General features: G+C 30.8%; 1 protein-coding gene across 1 annotated transcript; it reads left to right on the plus strand.

Annotated features, from left to right (window-relative positions):
• The first annotated feature begins 18,902 nt into the window (after window positions 1-18,902).
• LOC129942420 (uncharacterized) lies at window positions 18,903-19,862 on the plus strand. Its single transcript, XM_056051340.1, has 2 exons — window positions 18,903-19,660; window positions 19,714-19,862. The coding sequence occupies exons 1-2, from the start codon at window positions 18,938-18,940 to the stop codon at window positions 19,714-19,716; spliced, it is 726 nt and encodes a 241-aa protein (XP_055907315.1). The 5' UTR covers window positions 18,903-18,937; the 3' UTR covers window positions 19,717-19,862.
• Window positions 19,863-20,617: the final 755 nt, after the last annotated feature.

Genomic DNA, 20,617 nt, shown 5'->3' on the forward strand with positions numbered 1-20,617 from the left:
TACTAAAGCAAGGTTTTTTAGATATCTGTATGTAGCTTTATTTTTTACAAACAAACTTATTGTCTAGGTAAATTTGTAAATTTTAAAATATAAGAACTATTTGTCGTTTGATACAGTCGTGAATTTTATTAACTTTTAGTAGGAAGTTTTTGTAATCGGTTAAATTTTTCGAATTGATATTGTTAACATGCTTGATTTTTAGAGAGATGCCTGTATGTGCGTGCGTATGTAGCTTTTATAAATAAAAAAACTTAACAAAATAATATATCGCCTTGAATAATTTAAAAATGATTTCAACTCCAAAATAATTTCATGAAACGAAAAATAACGTTTTTGGCAACTGGACTAATTTTGAGAAAAATCGTATTGACAGTTTTTTTTCCAAAAACTTAAAAACCAAAGAAATAATTAACAAACATACGTACAAATTGATTTACGACTTAAATGTCTTATCAAAAATTAAAAATATCCTATTTCATTTCACAGAAAATATTGTTTTCAATATTCAGTGATTTTTGATAAGAACCCAACAGTCTGTTTTTTTCATAAAAAAAAATCTACAAAAAATAGTATGAACATTTGGTAAAAATAATGTTCGGTTCTCGATATCACGTGAAAAATAGAGGGTATTGGGTTCAAATTCATTTCATTCATCCAAACTGTATTTCTTTATATAAGTAAAATTGGTTTTCGACTACAAAATCTCGTTAGCAAAAATAGATCTTAAAATCAAGCTATTTCATCTTATACAAAATATTGTTATTAATTTTTAAATTTTTTAGAATAATTCAATTGACAACTTTTTTAACCAAAACCTACAAACCTTTTAAGCAAGACAAATCGTCAGACAGAATGGTAAGCTATCAGTGTGGGTCGCATCCCAGCCTCTTTTAGTTTTTCTTTTTTGACCTAAGAATTTGATCGGGACATGTTGAAAAGAACTTTTTTTTGTATACAAATATAGTTCTTACAAAAATGTTTTTAATTCTAAATATGATTGTTAATTAGTCGCTAATGAGAGAGAATTATGAGACCTAAATATTGAAAAGTGACAAAATGTATGCTAGCTATAAGTTTTATGCCTTCAAACAAATCTTTCACCAATGTTCCATTTTATAGAATTCTCAAATACAGCTGCGTATTTTGCTAACTCTTACCACTTTTTTGCGATGAATCGAATATGTATCGATTTTTCATACATTCACCTGTAAAATTACTCGGATTCCAACATTTTGAACTGAATTCAAACCCCCCAGCAGTTATACACTCAGTATTCCTCACACCACTATATTTTAGCTTTAATCCTAATTCGAGGAGATGGATAATGTTTGTCTAACCGTTGAAAAATATGCTTAAATGCCAATTCAGCTATTCCCGACTTAACTATCAGACGCAGAAAATTACCAACACAAAAAATTTGAAATAACAGTTGAATTAAGTTTAAAAAAGTCTCGAAAATCTTATGAATAATGGTGGGCAATTTACAACTGAACAGAAACGGGAGGCAAAAAAAGAAAATGTTAAAACCCAAAGAGAGTATAATATCTGCCAAGTAGTTGCAATAAATTTTGTTTTGAATTTGCCACACAGCAAAAAACCTGGGCGAATTCATTTTATACTTCCTGATGTATTCTGTTACAGAAAAATATCGCATTTCCTTTCTGTTTCTATCAAACCATGCACCGAGCAAGGACCATTGACCACTCATATAACATGAGCTTGGAAAAAGAACGACTAAAAGAAATAAAACAGAAACACATCTATCGCATCATAAGACGTGAAAGGAATAATTGAATTTTTTTCTTGTGACAGCTATTATTACCCCCACAACTTCTGTGAAACGAATCTACTCGTAAGTTATTTCACTCTACTTTAATACATCCCTATTTCGATGCCAGTTGTAACTTCTGCTACAAGAAAGTAATAAAATGTGCTAAGATTGTTTATATATTTGAAGCTATTTGTTATAAGTTCAGAATTCATCAGGGCCAGTGGTGAGAAAAAAATCAACCTCAAAGCCACACAAGAGTGATATCACAACAAAAAGTGTGCTCATTACACCTTCAATTTGACTTATTCTTCGCATAATCAATCGTCTCAGGAGAAAGACAAAGGAAAGCGTAAAAGAGAAAAGTTATTGTAAATTTTTGAAAATGCTATAAAATATCGAAGTGAGATTTACGAAAAATTGGGAAAATTAGTCAAGGACAAAATATCTAATTCAACAAAATTAATATTTAATCTACCTCCAGAAACTTCAAAGCAAGTCCTAAAATGCTTTAGCTCTGGTTTATTTGACTATTTTCATCTTATCCTTTTAAGTTTTCACGTGTGCATGAGAAGAAAATTATTTTAAACCTCTTAGTCTACATCAGGCATCTGTTTGAAATATATTGAGAAAAAAAGTCCTGTCAGTCAAGAAATTCTGCATCGGAAGCACATTGCTTTCCGTTTCCTCGATAGTTGGTCTGCTAAATGCAGATTTATGGTTCCTTATTCTAAAACATTGTTTATGGCAACTTTTCTTTCTCTTGCTACAGACTCGGTAAATAGAGGAATATTTTGGGTTTTGTGCAATGAAGCTTCTTCGTTTAGATAGGTCTGCCGTGTTGAATACAATTTTTCCGCTTAATAAAAATAACATCGCTCCAGAGCATAAACCAATACGTACTTTGTTACACTATCTTGTAAGGCATGCATCGTGAATATAGCAAACTTTGTTGACTATGAGTTTTGTGAAAATTGAAAGGTTAAATTGGCCAAAAGAAGTAAACCTTGACTTTTCCAAAAACGAAACAAGAAACTTTAAGTTCACAGAAGTCTTCCAAACTGACATGACCAGACCGAGGCTACAAGCACACAACAATAACTACCCATCTTCTTTATTGTTTTTGATAGGGGTGAAAATGAGTATTATACTAGTGGAGACGAACTGGCGGGACTGTGGGATACCATTTGTTAAAGGATTTTGGTGCAGAAAAAAGGGATGGAAAAGTTGAATAGCTGCCAAAAGAGTGCCAAGTTTGTCTTTGATATTTTAAATTTTTGGCGCCGGTTCATTTTGTAAATTTTCCAATTTTATTATTTTTATTTCCGCTTAATATCATTTTTCGTAGATTCTTTTTATTGTTTTTTCTTTTTTTCAGAATATTTAAATTTGTAGACTTGAAGTCAACGTTATGATTATTTGTTGGCATTTTAACCAAACTTAATGGAAATTTCAGTTTTTTTATAAATACAAGTTGGAAAATCTTTGTATAAATTTGCTTTAAGGGCTTCGATAAAGTAAATAATTTTAACTTGGTTTTCTTATAGTACTTAACCATAAAGTTTAAACAACTAGCATTCTGTGTTTAAAACATCCATTAGAATGATGGGGAATATTGAGGCTCAAGTGTGGTATAGAAGCACTTAAATCTCTAAGTACGTGAGTGTACCATTAATATAAGCCTTAATATAATTATTATTGGCAATCCAATTAACTCGCATGATAAAAGGGTTGCTCCTAAAATCACAACACCATGAATATCCATTAAAAGGATGGCTCGATGATAATTTATTTGATTTTGAAGAAATCTTTATACCTATCAAATAAAATTGAATTAAAAGAACGAACTTTCTGGCTTTGAAAGATTTTCATTTTCTATTTTAAAAAAGTACAAAAACCCGTATAAGTGCATTTAAAATTTAAAATAGGTATCGCCAAAATGTTAAGGTACTATTAAAAGTTAAGCATATAAGGTATTCAGGAGGATATTGCCTTTAGAAGAAAAATGCCATATATCGCTGTGTTTCGAGAGTGTTGATGAAGTCTACATAATTCGATTGTGGCAATATTTTATGAGCTGTAATTAAATTAAAATCACCTTGCTAGCGTTTAAAAATCACCTGCTAGAAAATGAAAATTCACTCAGGCTTTGACACAAATTTAATAACTTTAAAGAGAAATTTTGACATGGAAAGAATTTACATCAAGTAAAAGCATTCAGTTAAAAGCTTAGTTTGTTTTGTATTGTAAATGATTATTGTTTATATGGGGCAGATGCGTTTCCAACAATCGAAAAAATAACACAAAATAAATTCCAGGCACCTATAGACAGAGGAACAATTTAAATTAAACTCTTGTTGAACGACATCAGAAACTCATCCCCTCCATAAGGGCGTTGTTCTGTATCCTATATGTGGTCTTTGGGTTAGAGTGCGTTTGGAATGCAATAAGTATCCAGACTATTGAACATTCTGGACTGTGATTTGTTGAAGTGAAGGAGTACAATTTGTTTTCACTACCTACATACATAAATACATACATACATATATGTACATATATATGCTATAAACAAGAGATGGGTTGTTCAGGAGATTTTAGAAATTTTGTAGTTCATAGTTCACTAAGCCTCCAAGGGTGAATAAAGAATAGTCTTTCTGTGATGTTGTCTGCGTCAATGAAATATCGATTCAAATTGGATAGTAGTAGAAAATACACAAGAGGTATAGACCTTTTAATGTTATACTTCTCAAAAAAAAACTTTTCAATATAAATTGTTTAATTGGAACAAGAGAAGTTTTGAAGCACGCAGCTCAACTACTGAATATTTAAGTTTATGCAAAATTTTCATGAGACAAGTGGCTATCGACTGGAGTGTTCGAGACTCAATTCACAAACATGAACTCGTCATCGATCTAAGCAAATTAACATTTCACGAACCTGCAAAAGGAGAATTCTTTAACAAAAATCGGATTATTCCCTTAAAAGACGGTCCAATTTACTCTACAATTGAAGGAACACTACAACAATCCGTTTCGTTATCGCTTATGAGTTTCTGCGTAGCAGCAGCTTGAATATTACAGAGAATTTTGATGCAAAAATTGTCAACCTTCAACCTGTGCCGCTAAATAAAATCAAGTGAAATGATGCCAAATTTCAAGAATTAACCTTACTTCACTATTGAAAATTTCAATAAGGCACATTTCTTAGAGTTGGTCTTATTTCACTTGGTTTATATCACTGCACCTTATTATCCGTCCTGGCGATGCCACTTTGCCGCATTTGACATTGGAGTAAACAAAGGTTTGAAGCAAGCCGGAGCAGCCACTTTAACAAACGTTTTATTCCATAACTAATGGCAATAAATAAATAAATTAGTTGACGCAACAGTCCGTTGAGAACTAGAGCCTAGTGACTTACAACTCTCAACCGTTCCTGTGTGCGAGTACTGTTGTGAGGGATGGAGGGCAGCCTCGGTTTTACGCCAATTCAAAAGAGCCTATTAGAGAAAGCACTTTTTATAACTAGAATTACTCTTGGAGGATTTGTCAATTCCTCGCAGAAAGCAATACCCAAGATCTCTGTCATATAAATCTAACCAAAAATCCAACCTGAGTCCAAAACTTCATGTGAAACTGATGAAATGCCCTATTTTCCCTGAGAAGTATCCTTGCCTGATGAGCCTAATCCGTATTTAATTATCAAAAACATGGAAAACTTAAGTAAAATCGATGGCATGAAAATTTAGCTTATTTGCATATTTCACGATTTTTCTCAACACAATAAATCAACTCTCTCACACCTGATTTTTAACATTAAAGTCCAATAAGCAAACAATCTCCGTACTATAAGAGAATAGCGAACTCGTTAAATCTTCCAGGAAGGTTAGGTACCTACCTAGAAGAGATAGATGCTAGTAAACAGAATAAAATACCCTGCCTTTCGATGATGTTCTATCACCTATACAACGTGACATACCTTTTCATGTCACCTCCGAGGAACGCTGTCGGCTTGACATGAATGCAATCATCCATTCTTCGGATAAAAGTTAACTCCCGTACATACTCAACCTGCGATGTTCAACATTCACAGTTCTATACCTTCAACTTATAACAGAAAACCTGCACTGAATTATTTGAAAGAGCCCAACCAGAAATATGTACATAATAGAAGATGCGAGGCCTTGTTGTGGGTGTTGGTTGATTTAACATCTTCGATTTTTACGGCCTCACGCGCTTCACCGCCATACTACTGTTTATTTCTGATAATGCAAATGGTTGTAGGGGATTTAGCTATAGCATCAAGCTTGCCAGTAATATGGTGTACAATAGTACAGAAAATATAAACACAACACATAAATGTAGGTACCTAACCTATATCTTCTTTCACAAACTTCCACAAAAGAACGAAAGGCATCAAGCCAACATTCACAAAACACGGAAGTTCAGAGCACTAGAGTTAAGAAAAGGATGAACTAGAGAAGAGCCAAACAAATGAATCATGCCTCGGCTTGAATTGGATGTTATATAGTGATTTGCTTCATTCATTTTTCATATTAAAGATATACCCCTGATCCCTATAGGGTGGGACTATTATAGGATTCCTGTGAATTTAGCATGCAATGGAATTTTCTTTGATGGCATTAATGGGATTTCCTTCCTTTTCAAAAGAGAAACCTTTTCTCACCAATTTTGTCTATGCCCCCGTTCGTTGATGTATTGTACCCTTTTCATACACACATATATACAAAATACTTTCTTCTTTTACTTACGAATTTGAATAAAAATAAAATAAAAAAATAATGGTATTGAAGCTATGAGTCGTTCGACTAATTTAAATCTGTTTCGATTTTTATTTAAAGATCAGTTTTATAATATCGCTTAAAAATTCTAGAAAATTCCGAAATATTGTCCCAAAGTTTTGAACACAAACAAAATGTTTATAAGCTTAGATTTAAAAGGATTTTCTTAAAACTTAAAAATGCAAATTGATGTTCATTTATAGAAAATCCATATTCCGTATACAGTGATCAATTGCCGAAAAAAGAAGAGACTACAAATATTATAAAATCCTGACAAGTGACAGCTGCTTTGTGTTGCCGAAAAGAAGAAATTGGCTGTCAAAAACATTCGCAAAACATTATTCAAAAAAAAAAGAACTATGAACTGAAAGAGGTCTTATGCAAGACGTCAACATTTTTGGCATGCTATTGAAGGCTAACAAAATGGGCATCACAAGTTCTCACCTTTTCTTCACAACCAACAAGAGAAAATCTCATCCCTGTAGCACGTTCTATGATGTGTTTCTACCCATTTTACATTCACCAAGATTGAAAAATTGAGAATCTGACAAATTGTTTCTTGCGATAAAAGTGCTAAGTCGATGTTGGATGAAAGAAATCGCAGTCCACAGGGGTGGATCAAGTAAAGAGCGAATCATGTACGCCTTTAGTTCAAAACTGAAACGTTTACATTAAATTCATTCAATATTAATTGTACATAGTCCGATGTTTTTGAATACAATGACAGATATATCTATGTAGGTCCCCCTCGTTTCTGGCATTACTCTCACACAGGAATTGTTGAGAGTTTAAAGTCACTAAGGCCTGGACCATATCTCATACAAATCAACAGGTGGAAATTTTACAAGTTTGTCGCACTTATCTGGAAAATTAGTATTTCATAAAATATTGACAGGTAACTAATTTGTCAGAAAAATAAACTTTCAGTTGGTGCATCAATTCTTATTAAAAAACCATCTAAATACAATTTCAGCAACACGTGACATTTTTGCAAACCTAACGCAACGTTGTGGTACGGAAATTATATTTTCCGGCCAGCGAATTTCTCCCCCAAGGGTTGTTTAACTATTAAATTACAAACACTTCTGACTCCCCTATGAATTGATGATAGAACCACACATAAATGTTGAGTTTAAGCATCCAGAGAGTAATAATTACTTTGGGATTGTAAACGTGCACCAAATTATTCTTCAAAATATATCTTTTATCATTTATAGCTCACTGTCAGCACTTGACAGTAACTGTAACAATTTTCTTGTAAATACTGAAAAATATCTTAATTTTTAACTTCCCATAGGAAGTTATTGTAATGGGTCCGATTTGTCACATTGAAAATTTTGACATTTCTTGACGTTTCAAAGTCCCTAGAGTCGAAATAAAAGATTTTTAGAAAGATGTCTGTGCGTTCGTACGTCCGTACGTCCGTACGTTCGCGACGTTTTTATCGTCTTCCATAGCTCAAGAACCAGAAGAGGTATCGACTTCAAATAAATTTGACTATACAGATAATAAGACAGAAAGATGCAAAAAGGGCTCTCAAAAAAATTGCGTGGGTGGTTTTCTTACCATAGCAGTTTAAAAAAAAGGTGAACATTTTTGTTAACCCTAAATATCTTACGAACCAAAAACACTAGAGACTTGAATTAAATTTTATATAATAAACTGTAACATGATCTCAAAGAAGTATAATCCATCTAAAGGTTTTTTTTCTAAATCAAAAAAAACTGATGAAAAATTTGTCAACTCCTAAATTTAACGACTAAAATATGATTTCATCTCCAAAACAATTTTGAGCAACGAAGAATAATGTTTTTGAAATCTGATAAAATTTTGAGAAAAATCAAATTGACGGTTTTTTTTTATAAAAAATAAAAATATAAAAAAAACATTACTCAAAGTTGGTAACAATTGAATATCGATTGAAATATCTTTTCAAAAACTTGAAATTAAGGCTTCAAACTTATTTTATCTTATAAGAAATATTGTTTTCAACATTCACTAAAATTTTGAAAAAAAACTCGAATTTACATTTTTTTTACAAAAAATAAAAACCTAAAAAAAAATAATAAAAGTTGGTAAAAATTCATTTTCGACAAAAATATATTTTCAAAACTTCGAGATATTGGCTTTCATTTACTTTTATCTTTCAAAAAATATTGTTGTTAACATTCAGTAAAATTTTGAACAAAATCGAATTGACAGTTTTTTTCCAAAAAATTAAAAACCGAACAAAAATTAACAAAAGTTGGTAAAAATTGAATATCGATTCAAATATCTTTTCAATAACTTGAAAGTTAGACTCCAAACTTATTTTATCTTATAGGAAATATTGTTTTAAACATTCTGAAAGATGTTGAAAAAAATCGAATTGACAGTTTTTTTATAAAAAATAAAAACCTTAAATTTTTTTTTATAAAAGTTGGTAAAAATTTATTTTCGACTCAAATATTTTTTTATCTTTCAAAAAATATTGTTGTCAATATTCAGTAAAATTTTGAACAAAATCGAATTGACAGTTTTTTTTACAAAAAATTAAAAACCGAAACAAATTAACAAAAGTTGGTAAAAATTGATTTTCGACTCAAATATCTTTTCAGAACTATGAAATATTGGCTTCAAACTAATTTTATCTTATAAGAAATATTGTTTTCAACCGAATAATTTTGAAGAAAATCGAATTGACAGTTTTTTTTACAAAAAATAAAAATCTAAAAAAAAACAATACTAAAACTTATTCAGTTATTTTATATAAAAATCCAACAGTCCGTTTTTTCATAAAAAATAAAATCTACAAAAAATAGTACACAATAGTCAAATAAATACTTGACAATTCGTTGTCATAACAATTTCTTTATCAAACAAAAAGATAACAAATGTTGGGTATTTTCCAACAATTCTAAAAAAATGTTTATGGAACAGATTTGGACAATTGTCCAGTTGTAAATACAAAATAAGTCACCTGTCGAAATTGCCAATGTTTATGAAATGGACCCCTGGTTCTCTTTTCCTAACACCGTTTAATTATCATACAATGTATACTCATTGTTAGAAACCTACTTCGAAAATTGTGATTCTGCCACATCCACAGCAACATATTATATCGTGCTTTAAGATCAAAATTGTGAAACAATTTTAAGTGACTAGATTGTTTACAGATATTGTAAGGCCTGTGCATCATCGTTTCGCCCCGTACCACTGAAAATATCCCTACTGTGATAGAAATTGTTGCCAAACACCCAAATGTGTCGATTCCTCGTTGTTCACAGAAATTAGGACTGTCTTACGGCTGCGGCGCATTATGGCGTATTTTTCATTTGGATCTACAACTAAATCCTTATAAAGTCCAACTCATACAACTACTGAGGGACATACCACCACGTGGTAGATACGTCAGTGTACGACGATTTTTCGAAAAAAAAAATTCTTCAGCGATGAAGCATATAATGAATATGTTAATAAACAAAATTTTCGTATTTGGGGTTCTGAGAATCCTCAAGTTATTGAACATTTGACACCGCCTGACTTTTTTTTGTTAATTATTTAAAAGTTTATATTCGTCAAGTTATGACTGAGATACCGCCTAATAGATATGTGTCAAAAATCTGTCGAAAATTACCTGAAAAGAATCGATGCTTGCAACAATTCGCAATGATGTGGTGTTTCGCACATAAATTCAAGGTTCAATATCAGAAAATAAAATATATTGTATGTATTTTATTCAAGTTTACTTTTGAAACCGCAAAATGGATAAGCCTGTATCAGTAAAAAAATTTCTTAGATTTGTGATGGAAATTGGGTGAAAGTGAAAAATAAAGAAGGTATGAAAACGTTCATCAATTATCAAAACATAGAATATTTTGTAATAAGTTGATAAATAGGGAAGTTGAGCTTCTGGTCAGCCCATTACTTAAACTAAGCTTATAGTCAACTTTCTGAAAATAGTTCTAAATTGAAAGCCAAATCTACAATATCCTTTTATCGTCCGACCTGCCAAATAATGCGGCCCTGGTCGTGCCGTGAGTATGATATGCTTTCTTTTATTATACGAGGTATAACTCCTAAAAGGATTCATAGTTCCTCGTGTGGAACGTTAGTTTCACAAGAATTTCATTGTGAAAGTTACAATTTTGTTCCCATTTCTTTTTGCTTTTCACTTTTTTGTCTAGTCATAGCTATAGTTTTGTAAATTCAATTATCACTTCAATGTAATGTATTCATTATGAAATTTTAATGATTGTCTTATGGAGATTACTACGGAAACGGAAAACCTCTTTGAAGGAAAGTGTATTTCATTTGATCAGCATTAATTTCTATTCCTTCCATTTTGCTACTTTTACCTGTGCACATAATAAGGCGATAAACTTGTGAATTAAGAAAAGTTTCCAGATTATATCGGTTCCCTTCTGGTGTCTTGGAGGTTATTGATCAATCAGACTTTCACAGAAGACCAAACCGAAATCTTCATGATGGATTTTTCTAAAATTTTGTTGTACTTAGAATAGACTCAATTCATTGCGGCTTAGCTGAATAATTTTGAATGGACCCTCTTCCATCTCAGACTTCACCTCTTGCACTAATGCTCATTGAAGCGAGTTTTTTAATTCACATCTATTTATAACTTCTCTCAAAGTTCTTACTTCTTCTTAGGTATGAAGAATTTGGAACAGTAATTTGAATTTTGAATGAGGTTTGCGAATTTGAGAATAAATTAAAGATTGATTTGTTTATTTTGAAAAAAACATGACAAAAAGGAATCCATCGATATTAATTTTGTCTGCGTAGATTTAGACGGCCTTCAATAGAACCACAGTTCTAATGAATGACTTAGTAATTTATATCAATGAATTTTTCCTTTTTAAAGTTTAACACAATTAGAGGATTTTATTGGATTTGAATATAGGAGTTGGAGCTTGATTTTAGCCTCAAGACTTTGATATTTATATAGGTACGTGTCCCTCGAGATTGTTCGTTCGCAAAGCAGAATTTCGTTGAGAACTTCTGGGTATGGAAAACTTCCATTATTAATTTAAATTATGCTGGGAATTCTCTAATCAGAATAGTACATGGCTAATTATGGTTGACAAATGTGTATAGGGCTTGTGGAGTCACACAATCAATTTATATTAAATTTCATTTAATTGAGTTTATTCTGATAATTCAACTGGAAGAAAATTATATGTGAAGCTACAACAGATGATTGTCAGATCTCTGATGAATGTTACCAGTTCGGTCCTTGCTCAATGCCAATAAGGGTTTATAAATGCATTAGTCTTCCCTGAACAAATGCAGTAGTTTAGTGTGTTCGATTTACCGCTGTCACCTCAAAAATTTGTGTTCACTTAACCCAAATATATATTCATTATTTAATGTTATTCTCAGTTGAATGGCTGTACTAGCTTATAATATTATAGCTCTCTAACATTGTCTGTTGGGCCGACTGTGTTGACCTTGTTCAAATTCTTACAATTATATTGGTCTTATTTGAATTTGCGTTAGCTCAGAAAATTTATTATTTTACTACAATAAAGAAGTTGTCAAGCATTGTCAGATGACTGAACCAACGATGTGTGGTTGAGTAGAAGGTCTTTTACACCCCGTTAAAACTGCAGAGGCAATTCTCTAAAAAAATTACCTACAACAGAAACAAAATTACTCAAAGAAACCGGTGAAGAACCCTTTTCTATAAAGTTATTTGAGTGTATAGTTTTAAAAAACTTGGTATTTTTAAAACGTAAAATTTAACCAAAATGAGCTTCACACTGAAAAACATGAATGAATAAAATGATCAATGCATTTTTCTAACATGTTTGTTTTTAAAGTAACTGTGTTGGTAATGTTTTCAAGGATGGAGGGTACCTACAATGTTTATGCCAAATCCCAACGCATAATAAATTGAGACAGCACTTTTCGAGACAAGAATTGCTTTTGGATACTTTGTCAATTTCTAGCAAGAGGTCGTACCCGTAACATAGGTAGGGATTAAACCCAGGACCTTTAGCATGACAGTCCTATGCACTAACCATCATGCCACGGGCACTGCAAAAAAAAAAAAATAACGAATTAAAATTTTTCGCAAAGTATAGCACAGGCTTTACATCCACAATTATTGAAATCTAATACGACCAATAAGTTTGTTGAGTAGTCTTAGCAAAATTTTGGGAAAGATTTTAAAAGAAAAAATATTAGAACTTTCTGATCATTTGAACATTATTCCTAATAAACAATTTGGGTTTAGAATATTTCGCAGTACTACTCACCGAGTATTGCGAGTATGCCAGTATTTGAAAAAGAATCTTTTGCTTGGCAAATCAACTGGTCTTATTTTACTAGACATAGAAAAAGCTCTTTATACTTTGTGGCACGATGGAATGGTCCATAAACTAGTTTGCTTAGGCTTTCCAACTTATCTAATAAAAATTATTCAAAGTTTCCTGTCTGATAGGTGTTTTAGTGTTTATGTTAATAACTGTTCGTCAAATTGTTACCATGTTTAACTTGGTGTTCCACAAGGATCTGTATTAGGGCCATTCGTTTACAATATCTATACGTCCGATATTCCCAAGCTTCCTGAATGTCAATAAGCTATTTTTGCTGATGATACTGGTATTTCTTCATCGCATGAATTTTGTCTCAATATAGAGACAAATTTAACTCATGCAATTGATCTTATAACTCGATATTATTCTAAATGGAAAATAAAACTAAATGCTGATAAGGTACAAGCTATCTTTTTAAGTAGTTTTCTTCCAAGCAACCAGATAAATGTTAACGGTGTTAACATAAAATGGGAAACGAACGTAAGGTATCTAGGTGTTTGCTTAGACCAAAAACTTATTTACAGAGAACATATTAAAAAAACCTTAAAGAAAGTTGGTATTGCGATAAAACTTCTATATCCCTTTATCAATAGAAAGTCCGGTCTTAGTAACGACATTCAAATTATATTTATAAAGTGGTTTGTTAGGCAATTATTTTGTATGGTTGCCAGATATGGGGAAAATGTGCAAAGTGTCATATCAAAAAACTGCAGCTATCTCAAAATAAATTGCTAAAAATGATACTTAATCTTCCTTGTTATTATTCTACAGCCAACTTGCATGCAAGAGCAAATGTTGAACAAATTTGTGATAGAATTGAAAAGCTGAATAGTTCATTTGTATTAAAATGTGATTTCTCGGATAATCCATTGATCAACCAACTTATATCCTAACCATTTTTCTGGCAACTACTATAATTTTCTGTAAAAACTTGCAGTTTTACTTATTGTTTGTTTTGTATTTACTAAATCATTTATTGAATAACTAATTTATTTATTACTATATTTATTTATTTATTTAATTTATTACTTCATAATTAAATTGTTTATTTATTTATTAATACATTTACAATTATAAAGTCACTAACTCATACTAAAATATAAAGATAAGTATATTTATGTATGATTTATGAATTTTGTTACTAACCCAAAATACTAACCCATTTATTTCAGACAAATATGTATAATTTTAAAAAACTATGTTAAGACAAATTGTATCTGAACACTTTTTTTCATATTGAAGGTTTTTTGTACTTTCCTTCAAATATTTATATTATCATAATTTTAATAATATAAATACTGATTCAGTAGAAAGATGTAATGTATCTATCTTATATCAAATCTCTGTCTAGCAAATGTAATTCAAATACGAAAATATAAAAATCTATCTATCTATCTAATACGATTGCAAAATATTATGATGGTCGTCCTATGGACTAAAGTCGCTTTTGGCACCATTAACATTTTTTTTAAATATTTAATTAAATAAAGCCGTATCGAAAGCTTTCAAATTGCAAATATACATACACACATATGTAGGGCCCTTGGACCCAATCCTTAATACATAAAATTTTGGGTTTTTGAGTCGGTTGCCAATTTTTCATTTGGAAATGTGTCTGTGTGTCATTGTTAAACGAATATGATTGAACTTCGTTTACTGCAATGCACTTCTCCTCAATTTAATTTGAATATACATATTATGCTGTGTAATTGACATAAGGGTACGTCTAGGTGCCTCTTCAGAAATGCACTCGTCAAAAGTTGTTCATATACAGTCGGTAAAGAAAGTTTAGGTAATAACAGATTTTTTAATTTTATTTCATCTTAACAATCTCTTTCGAAATTTAAAATATTAATATAAAGCCAGGTATAAGAAGCAAACTCTGATTTTAGCGCTCATTTACATATTTAATTTTGCAAAATGTGAGCGTTTTTTTTTTCTATTCACAGACAAAATCACTGCGTTTTTTTCTAGTAGCCCTTCTATTATACTTTCAAAAGTGCAAAGCAGTACGAAGAGTCTGTAAAATATAATTTTTTCTGTTAGAGTTTAACACTTCTTCAGCTGAATACTCACACTATTTTTAGAGTTTTTTACGTGGTCAGGGATATCCTTAAATATCAAAACCCCGAAAAATTGTATAAAATGAAAAATTTTCCAAAAGTAATGTATGTATATAATTTTTTGGGATTTTTTTTTCTTTAGTTTTATTTATAATGTGTTTGTTTGTTGATGTAAAAATTGCGAATAAATTAAAGCTTTTGGCAGCGTTTGTGCTTATCTTTTAAATAGTGAGAATCACAATAGGTACAAGTAAAGTTGTAATTGCAATTTAAATAAAACAAATAAAGAATTACTTACATATGTATATGGGGTTATTATATTTCTAAGAGGATACAACTGTTTGGCTTGCAAAGTCATAACCCTGTGTTAAATTTTTAATTAATTATAAGTATAGTCTTATTTGTACATAAAAGTATTTTATGGATTTTGTGATTTTGGTTTTCAAGATTTTAGATTTTCGAAAATCGGGATTTTCACGATATTTGTTTTTCGGTTTCCACAATTTTGGCCCTTGTAAAAATACGAGGGGCTTGTATTTGTCAACTTCCCATAGGAATTTATTTTAATCACTTTGAATTGTCAAAAAAAACCTTTTTTGCCATATTACATTATTGTTGACATGATGACCTTCGCGGTTTTTTACGAAGACGGATACAAATTTACTGGTTTGGGATTTGAAGGGAAGGACTTTAAACACAAGTGATCAACATTTTTATACAGCTGATCTAAAGCAAACATCAATACAAAAGAATTAAATATAAAATGTATTATTATTTTTATGAAAGTTTGTACCAAATAAGTATTACAAGGTTTTTAGTAAAGACATTTGACAGTCAAACTTATAAATGTGGTTGGTTTAGTTTAAATCTTCTTAGAATAATATTTATTATTTTAAATTATAAAAAATTTCAATTTAATTAAGCACTAATCGGTGAACAAAATGTTTTGTTAGCCCGTCTTACGAAGCAAATAGGTTTGACGGTTTTAATACAAGTGAACATGCAACATGTAGCTGTCCATGAGAAAAAATATAGATTTTCCAAATCTAAATAAATGTACACTCTATGGCCTTGAGACTTATTTATAGACATGGTAAAAGCTAATAACTGAACAGAAATAGTTTGCAATTTAAATATTTTTCGAACTAAAAATAATTCTAACTACAAAACAATTTCATGCAAGAAAAAGAACTTTTTTGACATCTGGTAAAATCTAATAAAAAAATCAAATTGACGGTTTTGTAAAAAAAATAACACTAATAAAAGTTGGTATACATTGATTTTCGTCTCAAATATTCTTCAAAAAATATTTAATGAACAATGTTGTTTTCAACATTCAGTAAACATTTCTTAAAAATCAAAAAGTCAGTTTTGTCATAAAAAGTAAAATCTACACAAAAAAACAACGTACAATTGATGTCTTATTCTCTTTACTAACTGATAAGAAATGGTTTCCGACTCAAGTATTTGGAGAGCAAAGATAGATATTGACTTAACATTTTTTGTCTCCAACCGGGCATGGGTGGAAAGTTATCAGTGTTGGTGGCATCCCAGCATTTTTTCTTGTTTTGAGTTGACAGTTTTCTTATTTATTTTTACGCATTTAACCGTAAATAAACTTATTTTCACTGTAGGTTTAACCATTTCGGTACATATTCTAACAGCTTTATTTCTATAAAATAATTACTTAACTATTTGAATTCCCGCGATTTCTGTTCTACTTGAATTTTGTATATAAACCTAGATTAAAAAATCGATTTCGTTGATTACTCATTTTTATGGCAAAAATAAGTTTCTGCGTACAAAAATTTGTCAAAATTAATTAATTTTAAGTTTATAAAATTGCCAGTACTTTTTTTGCCCACTGTATGTAATATTTCCATTACAGTTCTGACAATGCCGCTTGCCTTCCTTCCAAACCACTCGACTCGTAAGTCTATCAGTGCAAATAATTCAAATATCGGAATCACCAATATTTTTCTTACAGTTCATTTTGAGAATGCGGAATAAAGCCATAGAAAAAATCATTAATGTGCTGACCAAATGAATGCCATTATAATAGGATGACGGTATGTCTTTTTGTGTATGTTTACCGGGTTAATAACCCATCTTAATCTTTCAACATTCAATTAATTAATTAGCTTTGGATCATTTCATTTCATCTACACTCATGGAACGCCCGATTTCGTGTCAAGACCAGTTAAACAATGGGACAGAAATATATACAAACCTTAATTTAGTTAGAAAATGTGAGATACGTTTTTATTCAGAAAGCTCCTTAGTCTTCTAGGAGTAACGTATAAGATGCTCGTTACTTTTGCTTGTTTGTATTTTTTGAATATTGTAGTTTTTCATATTCATCGTCCTCATTGCCGTCGTCGACTTTTTTGTCTTTGGATATTTTTATAGAGTTCTTGTCGTCTTTGTTTTACTTTCATTGTTCGTATTCCAAATGTATTTATAGTTCGAAAAAGATGTGTTTTTGTTTAAAAGAAAGAAAGGTCATAAATCCTTACTTTAGTTGAACTAAATTGTTCTTGTTTATATTTTTGTATGTATTGTATTTGTTTCTTTTGATTGAACAAAAACTAAAGTCTATGTGCTTTTCTATAGGGTTGCCACAGTTCTGGATTACCTACTTTTCCTATTGAATGAACCTTAAATTTAGATTGGTCATGCAAGGTCTGTGTGGCATTTCACATTTAATATGAAAAAATGTTCGAGGCTGTCAAGCATGACATCAAATCCGGCGTTTGGGAGGAGGTAATCGATTAAAGATTATGAAAAATGTAGAAAGTCGATATTTGAAATAAATGGTAGAATGTTTCAGGTCAAAATGACTGGAAATTTGAATGGTTCTTTTAAAGTTTTTTACAATAATAAGCCGTCCGAGGCATACACTGATAAAAGAGGAATATATTGCAATCAGTTCGATTTTTCGAATTGAAAATGTTGAAATTTTATTATGTTTTAAGGTCACGAATCTTAATCAAAGATTTTTATAGAGTGGTCTATGTCTGTTTCAGTGTACGTACGTCCGTATGTTTTTACGTCCGTACGTTTGGGATACTTTTTCTCGTCGGCTACAGCCAGAACTGTCAGAGGTATCAACTTTAAATACATTTTATTCTACAGACAAACACACTTAAAGATGCAGAAAGAACTTTCAAAGAACTCATGTGAGTGATTTTATAACAAAGCAACTTTATAAATACGTGAAAATCCCCTCAAATATCTCTCGAACTACTAACGCCTATAATTGACGTTATGAAAGACACAAAATACTTTACAATATTTGATTTTACCATTAAAATAATTCTATACGCATCAAAGAACAGCGTTTTTAAAATAACATTATCAAGAAAATTTAAAAATTGATTTTCGATTGGATTACCTTGGCAAAAATTAAAGATGTTGGCGTCAAATTTATTTTATTTGGTATTGCATGCTTAAAAAAAATACAATTGGTAAAACTGATTTCAGACTCGGATATCTCGAGAACATATAAAGTATTGTAAACAACAAAATAAGGTTTTTTTTTTTAGAAAAACCCAATGCGCAGTTTTTCTATAGTAAATAAAAACCTTCAAAAATGGTACAAACATTTTATAGAAAATGGTTTTCTATTAAAAAGTTGTTGGTAACTTTTAATTAATTATTATCCAATTTAAAAGACAAAATTTTTTTACAAAAATACTTAATCCTAAATTTAAACGACCGCATGAAAATTCGTCCAGTTCTTAACTTTTTAAATGTGTTTTTAAAGCTTGTTGGGAACATTCAAACATGTTGTATGCATTTCAATTACCATAACACATCGTACATATACTGAGAACAAAATAAATAAAAAAAAATTAGAGAACGTTTTTGAAAATCACCACTTTTTTGTTTTTAATCATGATAAAAAACATTTGTGAATTGCAATCAGTAAAGTCTGGCTGTGGGGTGCAAACTTTTTGTTAATAAACGTCAATTTTCTTTAGCATATAAAATGCTGTGCTCGCAGTGCAATAAAAAAATAGTTAACCATAAATCTAAAGTCACTTGTGGTGATTGTAAATCAGTTTTTCATTGCTCATGTGTTAATCTTGATTTGTCTGAACTGGAGCAGATGAAAGCTCAGAACTCAAGTTATCGTTGTGATAAGTGTAATGCTCTTCGACGAAAATCATTACAACATCAAAGTCTTCAGAACTTAAGACCAAATCCAACAACACCGGCTACAAAAAATTCTAAAATAGCCCAACAAAATGTAGAAATCGATACGTCATCATCGCAAAAAAAATGTGGTTCAACCGGCACATCAGTTACGCTGCAAATGCTTTACGAAGAAATTATATGCATAAAAAAAATTAACTGCGATTTTCTCAGCACAATCAATCAGCTGGAAGAGAAAAATAAAGAGCTTCAATCGAAAATCAAATCTCTTGAAAACACAATCAACTGGAGAGAGCAGAAGATCGTTGAAAATTTCGTTGAGATCGTAGGAGTACCTGATGTCAACAACCAAAATATTGGAGAGTGTGTGCAGAAAATATTCACTGATGCTCTGGATATATCTGTACCTTCTACTGATGTCCAAAATTGCTATGTGAAAAGAATCTGGCTGAACAATGCAAACACTGGCCCAGCTTCCGAAAAATCCAGAAAAAACAAAAAAGAGTTCAACGATATTATTTGCGTTCAATTCTCTTCTCTAGAAGCAAAACAGAAGGTGATGAAGTGTAAGAGAGCTGCTAAGAAGAAATTAAACTCTTCCTTATTTAGTGAGGGAACCGAAGACAATATTTACATCAACGACTGTCTTACTGGCTACAACCGTCATCTGTTTATGGAGGCAAAAAAAAAGAAAGATGAGAAAAAATATAAGTATTTATGGTTTCAAAACTCGCAAATTTTAATGAGAAAGATTGATAAAGGTAGGGTTGTTGTCATAAGATGTTTTGACGATTTCATAAGGCTGGAAGACTAAATGTCTTTCGTTTAAAATTTTTTCATTTAAACTATGTTTGATTTGAATAATTATTTTGATCTTTTAAGCAACAATCCAACCTCTAAAACTATAATAAGCATTAGCGAGAGTTTTTAATTGTAATACCAATGAAGGCAATTCATTTTTTGTTGTGCATCAGAACATACGTAGTTTAAGGCAGAACTTTGATTTATTGGTGTGTTATCTGGATGCTCTTGTTAGATTACCAGATTTTATATTTTTGTCTGAGATTTGGATTTTTGAATGTGAAATAGATGATTATTATATTCCTGGTTACAATTTGTGTGCCAACACAAATGAAACATATGCTGCAGGTGGAGTGGGAGTTTTTGTTCGTGATTCTTTGAATTATGAAGATTATAAAATAAATTGTGTTAATTTTGTGAGTGCAGATGTGATTGAATTGTTTTGCAAAATCCGCAATGAAAATTTTAAATTTGTGTGTGTTTATAGACTACACGCTCATGATATTCAAGTGTTTTTGGATGAATTCTCAATGTTCTTAAGCAATGAAAAAGCGGGTAATTTAATAATATTGGTGACTTTAATATCGACATTTTGAATCCAGGAACTACATCTGACTGTTATCTTGCCTTAACAGCTGAGCATGATCTTAATTCATTCGTAAATGGAATCACAAGACCAATCTCCAACTCCTGTCTTGACCATGTTCTTGGT

The sequence above is a fragment of the Eupeodes corollae genome, chromosome 1 (assembly GCF_945859685.1).
Source record: "Eupeodes corollae chromosome 1, idEupCoro1.1, whole genome shotgun sequence".
NCBI lineage: Eukaryota > Metazoa > Arthropoda > Insecta > Diptera > Syrphidae > Eupeodes > Eupeodes corollae.